The following is an 8,943-nucleotide window of genomic DNA, read 5'->3' as shown; positions in this document are numbered from 1 at the left end:
TAGAGTAACTTGGTTGGAAAATAAATAAAAATATAAAACACTAGGAAATAAATATTGACAAATGTTGGAAAATAAATTTTAAAAACAAAATGATGTAAATTTATGTATTTAATTATATTCTGGTTAAAACGAGTAAAGCTCCAGTTAAAAAAAGATTACATTCATTGTAATCAGAATAAAAATATAGCCATTTAATTTATAATATTAATTGCTTTAATTGTGTGCCCCTTTTATTATTCATAGATTCTGTTGAATATTTCATAAATTAAATTTGTATCAATTAGTAAGTATATTTACATATTTTGAGCAGCTAAACATGCAAAAGCAATCACTGTTAAAAATATTTTTTCATTTTTGGGTATGTCCTTAAATATAAAAAAGTATTCCTAAGCGAATTCCCCTTTTTTTCCCCAGTGTAAAGCCGTATCGTTTCACGCATTTGCATGGCCCCACCTCGAGACTCCCCCAAACCGTGTGCCATTCATAAATTCAGTGTTCCTGCCATCGCTTCGGGGCTCCTAATAACAGTCAGCCCCGCCGCAGTGCTACCTGTACCGTCTGCAGCCCCTATACGCGCCCCACTGTGCTGCGTGCGAGGCGGTACAACAAGTTAATTACGGAGGCATGCAACTCGCAGTTGCCGCCATAAATTGTGCGGGCTTCGGGGACCGAACTTGATGTGCACCGTTTAATGAGTGTGCAAATGTTGGCCAGGGAGGCGGGATAAATTAAATGGGGGTGGGTTCCCCCGCCCCCCTGGAGGTGTGTCTTTAAAGTTTCCTGCTAGCAAAACTATTCGATTGACAAAGTTGTGCAGATTCTTGCTCAACTTAAATTGTTAAACTCTTCACGGCAAGAACTCCTCGACTGGAGTGCTTCGACTGAAGCACTTTTCGGCGAAGTTTTGGGGCACCAGCGATGGAGATTCTTGGTGAAAGAATTTGTGCACAGGAAATTATCATATATTTTAGGGCCATCGATTTGGGAGCTCATTAAAGGGGGATGCCTAAAATAATTAAGGGTGGAATATGTAGTACCCTAAATATTTTTAAAATGCAAGTTATTCAGATTTCATTATAGTTTTATGTTTTTTCAACATTAAAGTGTTGCCTACGTCCACCTGTTTCACCAGCAATAATAATTTGTATTTGTTGGGGATATCAATTCCGGAATTCATTAATAAGTGTTATGGGTATAAAATATAGCACCTTAACATATTATGTTAATAAAAATAAATCTAATTTTAATATTTATTTGTGTTCTTAAGACATTAAAGTGTTGTCTGCGTATTTTCTATTACTGAAGGGCCTTTTCCTTATTTTCCTCTACTAATTGCGTATACGCACAGTTGGCCCATCGCCCGAGGAGCTTTTAATCCTGCCACGTGGCAGCCTTCGGGCTTCCAGCTCGTCCAACTCGTGAGGTGTTCAAATCCGGACAGCAGCCGGGGCATACGAATTGAATAATTTAAACGGATAGATTACGGCCAGCATTTAGAGCAGGTCTGGGGAGCAGTTGGAGTAGGGATGCCATGGCTGGGGTCATAACTGTAAGCTATTGCCTGCCCCCGGCTGCTGAATATTCATTAGGTTTTCGGCAAATTACTTGCAAGCATGCAATACCCGTACAATACGGAAAAAAGTGCAACAAGGCCGCAATGAAGGGGCTGGGGAAATTAGCGTAAAATCCAAGCGAAACTGAACCGTAAACAAAAACTCAACTCGCAGACCCGCATTCACTATATACTGGGGGGGCAAAAAGTTGCGAGTGTTTGTCATGTGCCAACACTTGCAACTGCTTTGGTTTTTTGTGTGCCGCAGCAGGGGAAATGTGGGGCTGAGCAGACTAATTTGCGCATAATTAAATATAAATTGTATGCGTCATTGTTTGTTTTGCAACAAGCATTGGGCGTAAATATATTAAAGAAATTGCTGCTCTTCCAGCGCGTTACGTATGCGCCATGTATGCCGCGGCGCAAGTGCATTGTGTTTCGTTGCACTTGCGGACTTTTTGTGCTTTTCGTCGTTTTATGCTGTTTCTGCTCGTTTCTTGTCGTTTTTGTCGTTTTTGCCACCGGCAAGTGACAGGTTGCAGCCAAAGGCAGCAGATGAGGGACAAGTGGGTGGCTGAGGATTCCAGTTCGAGGGGCAGCCGAAGCAGCAGCAGGAATTGCAACGTTTTGGCAACAGCACAAAGAAAATGTAATTATTTACACTCTTGAGCAGACGACGGCGACAACAACTTCCTTCCCCTTAACCTCCCCTATAACCTACCCGCCCCCTGCCGCAACCCCTCCTGTTGTTGCCGCGTCAACAGCAATTTATTTGAGTGTGAAAAAGATGAATTAATTTTACAGCATTGTGCAGCACAATTAAAAATTATTTGCTCTCGGCCCCCGCCTCGTTTCGCTTCGCTTTTGGGCCCAATGTCAGAACTGGCCCGGAGCTTAATTGCTGCAAAGTTGTTGTGGCTTAGCCGGCTGGGCGTGGCAGTAGGCGTGGCCCCCACCTTCTGAGGGACTGCTCTTTGGGGTACTTGGCAGTGCCATTGTCTACACTGTAATTGTTTCATAGTATTAAGTCACCTGGTATACATATGTTTATTTCTATGAAATCATAGAAAATGGAAAAAAAAATCTGCATTCTATGCTCTTAAAATTAAAAAAAGCAAAAATTCGTTCATGTAATTAATAAAGTAAGAATAAAATTAGAAAGAGCTTAAAATAATATTATAATTCAGAAATAGATTTTCAAAATGTGTTATATATTATAAACATTCCCTTCTGATTAAATTCCCTATATTTTTTATCTTTACATTAAGTATTTTTGATCAAAGAAAAAACAAATTTGTTTTTTTTATTATTTGCTCCAAGAAATCAAGAAATATTTTCCCCAGTGTGGACAATATTCTGTCCTGCAGCAATTTATGTTTTCGGCCTGGTCCACCGATTCGGGCTCCAGCTTTTTTCGGGCCCCCTTCTGCCCTCTCCCTCTAGCCTCTGTTGCCGTCTTGCTTGCTCTGCCATTGTTTTGGCCTTTGTTTGTGGTTGATGATGAGAAAAGTTTTTGCCTGGCAGGCAGGCAGGCAGGCAGCTGAAGTGTTGGCGACGTTGACGGCGAATGTTGGGCATGTTTTATGCATTTTCTTATGACTTTACTTTTGGCGTAGATTTGTGCGTGGACCTCCCCACTCCCACCACCCACCAATCCGCCGGCCAGAGAGTGTGAATTATTATGTACATTTCAAATGTGCAACAACAATAACGAGGAACAACTAAAAGCAATGCCGTAAATTTGTTTTCCTGGCAAGTGGACAAAGACCTCGGGGACAGAGTGAGTCCTGGCCCAAAAGGACGATAAGGGAGGAGCAGGAGGAGGTCCTGTCAGTCAGGAGATGTACTCGCACATATAAAAACTATGACCTGCTTACGCGATGCTGTAAAGTTTTTTCGGTAGGCGTTGCCCCTCGCACATTTGTCATTTTGGCCAACCAAAATGAACCCTCGAAGGGCGGGGCAAATAACTTAATTAAAGTAAATGTGTTGCGGGACACAAGAAGTTGTAATTAGTTGGGCGTGGCTTTGAACAATATTTACCATCAAGCTGGAACATAACTCTCGAAGGAGGAGGGTCATTTCCGGGGGAGAAAATACTTATGCGCGCCAAAATTGAAATTAAGAAAAATAATAATGAAAATACGATTTAAAGGAGTTTTAAAATAAATTAAAATAATGTTAATGTTAAGAACAACGCCTCTCTCTATATTTAAAATATCATAGCTATTTTTTCGTACTTTTCCAAAGTTTTGATTCTCCTCCCTGAAGGAATTGCCTCTGCAGCCTCATTGCAGCTGAGGAGATGATGAGTGCCAAGTAATTTATTTCCCTCGCCAACTGTCTGATATTTCTTGGTAGCACTGCAGATTTTCCCTTTGTTTTTCCCCTCCCTTCTTTTTTTTACGTTTTGCCTGTTGTCTGCTCGAGTTGACTTCCTTTGCACTTTGGAAAGAAGTTTTGAAAAACAGGATTTAACAACGGAAAATTACATTTAGCACAGGACGCGACATGCTGCCTCTTCCTGTTTCCTTCAAGAAAAAAAAGAAGAAAATACGGGAAAGCGCAACAACTGGTGGAGGAAGGAGGGAGGAGGGGGCCGGGAAATGGGCCTGGTCAAGGAGGCATGAATAAATGAAATGCGCTAACTTTGCTGGCCTCAAACAAAGGCGAACTAAACGCGGATGTAAACGTGCACTTGCCCCAGCCCGCTGCCCCAAAAAGTTTTCCCATGGGAAGTGTAGAAATAAAAACTTGAAATTCACTTCCGTTTCCGGCCAAGGCTGATTGAGCTCTTTAATAATGCATTCGTGCCCTGCCGCTCCTAGCAAAAATGTTAATTGACATCGAAAGTCCCGGAGACCTCGCAAAAATCTCTATGCCGCTGTGGAAAGATTGCTGCTGTTAATAGTTTTGAAAACCTCGCACAATTAATGAATCAACCATGACGCGCACACTCACACACACATTAACCCCTAAATGACGTCATAAAAACGTTGTCTAGGAGCAGGATGGCGCTTTTGGGACTCATATCCAGGCATTACAACATTGTAAAACATGAAAATGTTATCATTATAAAGTAGAAAAACGTCGCGAAAGGGGGCGTTAAAGTTAAGCTCATGTTGGGGGTGTTTTCTATTCTGGGTTACAGATTCAGTCATGAATTAGCACAAAATTCCTTTTTATTTGCTTTGGGCAGACAACTTCCTTGAGCTCAAAAATGTCTTCAACAAGCGTGGGAAGTATCTTTAAAATACGCAAATATGTCAAGTCATAAGGATTACATTACTTATAATATTTACAAGCTGGTGTTAAAGCTAATGGTAAAAGTTTCAATTCAAGAAAAATATATTAGCGAAGAATAAATAAAAAGAATCAGAATATATTTGCTTGAATTGTCATAAGTTTGAAATTTTTTTAATTCCCTCACCCTATTTCTAACTCTTTCAAAAATTGCACAAAAATATGATTAGTTAAAAACCGTTTGCCAAATTATCAAAATGTCTTTTAAACCCACAAATCATTTTAAAATTTCGGTTAAGAAATTTCGGCAATAATGTCAGCTTATGTAGTGGCATCTTTGTGTGCTGTTACGGGAGTTTGCTGTTTTTTATTCGGTGCTCTTGTCCAACAACATGTATCATATAGGAAAATAAAATCTGTCATGGTTACCGATCCCTATGTCTACCAATGCCGAAAACATATCTTTAGGGCCGTAAGTTGACATTTTTTGGATGATGAAGTACTTACCCTTTTTTTATATTTCAGTTATCTTTACTTGGGTATGTGACTAAAGGTTCCATAATAAAAAATGGTACTGGAAAGTCAAAAGGCACGGCAGGAAATGACGTATACTTTAGCGAACGGCAAGATAGTATATCCATTTTTGATCAATTTATACTTTGGAGTCGCACCAAGGCGTATAATGCAGTGAGTCCAAATTAAAATGGGGCGAAAATCGATTGTGACTCAAGGTTATTTAAGATCATGTTCATGACATTTTCGGTTGGACAAGACAGCTATCCGCATGAGGAAATCGCCCACGTGGCTGGCATCATGAAGTATGGCTTTCCGGGAATGGATGAGATACATGTCTACAAGAATTTTGTTCTTTCCTACGATCGTCGTAATCGTATCGCCCACTGGGTATGCGAACATGTCAGGGACGACTGTTTGAGAATGCGGGATATGAAGACGATGCATAAGCCGAATGAATACCTAACGGATAACACAATACCGCCCATGTTTAGTGCCAATATGCGTGACTATAGGAACAGCGATTGGGTCGGAGGTCATCTGGCCTCGCCGCAAAACTACAAATGCGATCTGCTGAGATTTATGGAGGCCTACAGGTTCCCCAACATTGTGCCCATCAACAGGGGTCTGAAAAATCACATTTGGCTTCGTCTGGAAAATTATGTGAGGGATATGGCCCTTAAGTTTGGTTCAGTCTATGTCTACACCGGTCCTCTGTTTATGCCGCAAAGGATAACTTTCCGAAACTGGTCCATACGCCATCATGTCATGGGCATGAACACGGTGGCTGTGCCCACTCACTTTTTTAAAGTCATCATAAGGGAAGATCCTGAGGGTGATGATTTGCCATTGATGGAGGGGTTTGTGGTGCCAAATGCTGATGTTGACAAGGAAATGGATCTGCGATCATTTTTATGCGATGTTCGTGATATTGAGCACTTTGCGGGTCTCAAATTTTGTGAGGGCCATCAGCGGGACCGAATTGATCTGCCTGTAAATCCACCTTCTATGACAGACCTTCGAGGATCAGAATAGTTGGGTATTAGCTTTATAAGGACCATCTAAAAAAAAACATTTAAATATAAATTCATATTTTACGTCACTTGAATTTAATAAATAAGACTTAGTTTAACCCAATTTTGACCAAAATTATGCTAAGGATAATGAGATGGTGTTGTAAATGATTTATTCTAAATTAATAAATAGACCATAGACCTTTTGATACATCATTTTTTAAATGTGTGATATTTATTTATCTTCATAAATAGAAGATTGAATTTTCAGTTTCGTCACCAAAAAAACCATTTCCTTTTAAAAGTTAAGAAAACCCCAAAAAATATTTTTAAAAAGTTCCAAATAAATGGAGATCTTTCCCAGTGTGTTGTGTAAATCTTGGCCCTTAATGTCAACGTTAAACGTTATTTCACACGCCTCCTGTTTTACACAGGCAAGCCGCCCTCTTTTTGCATTCACAAGCGCCCCCAGTTGTTGCTTTTGCTTTGCTTTGCTGTTGCTGTTGCTTTTGCTGTGCTAAGCAAAACAAATGAGTTAAAGGGTTTTTACTTGCTAACTGGCAGCGCCACCCCGTCGGCGAGCAGCCAAGCAGCCAAACCACCAACTCATTGTGCATGGTCTGGTGGGCAGCTCCTGGCCCCTTGGCTTCCCCATGTGGAGGAGAGCCCGGAGTAGAGCCCCGCAGAACCCAGAGAACCCGGCATAATGGCCCCAACATAATGTGCACATTAGTGTTCGCACATTTATAGATGTGTCTATGTGTGTGCTGCATGTTTACGGCTGTCTCTGTGTGCGCGTAAAGGATGTGCGGCCCAAGGAGGTGGCAGGAGTGAAAAAATCACTGAAAATATGTGGCAGGGAATCACGGCACATGTGCAACAGCAACAGCAAAAGCAACAGTAACAGCATAAGCTTCCACAGCATCCGCAGCATTTGTGAGCTAATGACATTATAAACATGAAAACTCCATTAATATTTTTTTGCTCTTGATTATGATGTTGCTGCTACTTTTTATGGTCGGTGTTACTCCTTTTTTCCAGATGTTGCTGCTACCGCTGCAACGCCGCCAACAGAAATTTTCACACTTTTAGTCTGATTTTCCATTTCTTGTCTGTTTTTTTTCGCCCTCTTTTTATTTTTGTAGGTTACAACATAAGCATATGAATAGGCCAGGGATTGTGGTGGGGGTGGGGTTTGGGGCACCACCATACCTCACACTTTACTTTGGTTTTTCCATAATTTATTTGATTTATTTGCACGCACCGCACGCGGCTGCTGACAAGTAACTTGGCCAAGTAACTTGGGCTTTTCACTGCCTTCGGGCTGAGGAGAGCTCTAAAAGTATTTTGATGCTTGACAATTTTTTCAAATTAAAGCACAGCAAAAAAGGCAGCAGCTTCTTGCCTGTGCTGCTTAACTCACTTACAGGTGGGCCAGGTCCTTGCGGCCAGGAGGGTGTGCATAGGAGGATGGCTTCCACCTACGAATATTCCTGCCCCACTTGCCACGTCATGCGAGGCAAAGTGTGCTGCATACGAGATGCCTGGCTTTGCGGAAGTTTGTGGGCCATTGGCCGAGAATGTGATCAACATCGGCGGCTTCCCAGATTATGGTCTACTTTATGGCTACACAAATTTGATAAAGCTGCAGTCTGCCCTTATTGCAAAACCTGAAAAATATTTCAATCAGAGCGAATTACCAGGAGGAGGAGAATGTTTTACCTGAACTAAATGTTGCTAGATATTTAAAACATATTTTTTCTGGACTTTTATAAAAATAGAAGGAGTTTCAATAAAATGAAAACTGTATTACTTATTATTGATAGGGAATAGCTTAAACATCTTTTCCTTATTAAAAATACAATTTAAACGTATGTTGAAAAATATTTTACCTTTAAAAATTTCACTTTAGTTTTACCTTTCTAACAAATTTCGCCTTAAAACTAATTTAAAGTTGTATAAAATATCGGCAATTGATTTTAAGAGCTGTGCTAAACTCAAAACCGTTTTTCCTTGACCGAATATACTTGGCCATTGAATTTTTATTGTCGGTGGGCCGAAAGGAAATTTCATTGCCATTTTCATTTAATTTTTATTGCAATTCTGCGCAGCTTCTTTCAGTCTGCGAAACGGTTCCATCTCTCTCTAGTGCACATGCAATAAGTTGCACTCCATTAAGCGGTTTTTAATATAAAAATCCTGGCAGGGAAAGCCGGCAATCGTCGGAGATCTTTGGGCTGAAAGCAGTTACATTTTCATTGGGGGTATTTTCATTTCTGTTTTTCAAAGGCAGCCCTTAGCAGAGCAACTGCCTTGGCGTCGTCGATAATGGCAATTGAGTGTTGCATTTGCTTTGATTTGCTTCTGGCTTGGATTGGACTTGGGATCGGGTTCGGGGCTGCGATGGGTGGTTCTGTGGGGAGCCTTTCGCATTTGGCATTTTGTTTTTATGCCCGCTAAGCTTTTGTTTGCCTTCGCCATGCTTCGCTTGGCTTGGCTCTCATGGATTCTGTGGATGCAGTTGCAGTTGCAGCTACATCTGCAGCTGCCTCTGTTAGCGGCTTACGCCGGTTTCGATGCCCCGATTGGCTACACTTTCACCCCTGCCCAGCCGCCCCCTTT

The 8,943-nt window shown here is 41.1% G+C and overlaps 1 protein-coding gene across 1 annotated transcript; it reads left to right on the top strand.

Moving 5' to 3' along the window:
• The first annotated feature begins 4,956 nt into the window (after positions 1-4,956).
• Positions 4,957-6,537, top strand: LOC108024425 (uncharacterized). Its single transcript, XM_017094343.3, has 3 exons — positions 4,957-5,267; positions 5,321-5,482; positions 5,537-6,537. The coding sequence occupies exons 1-3, from the start codon at positions 5,109-5,111 to the stop codon at positions 6,341-6,343; spliced, it is 1,128 nt and encodes a 375-aa protein (XP_016949832.1). The 5' UTR covers positions 4,957-5,108; the 3' UTR covers positions 6,344-6,537.
• Positions 6,538-8,943: the final 2,406 nt, after the last annotated feature.

The sequence above is a fragment of the Drosophila biarmipes genome, chromosome 3R (assembly GCF_025231255.1).
Source record: "Drosophila biarmipes strain raj3 chromosome 3R, RU_DBia_V1.1, whole genome shotgun sequence".
In the NCBI taxonomy this organism is placed as follows: Eukaryota; Metazoa; Arthropoda; class Insecta; order Diptera; family Drosophilidae; genus Drosophila; species Drosophila biarmipes.
This window is presented reverse-complemented; position numbering and strand designations above follow the sequence as displayed.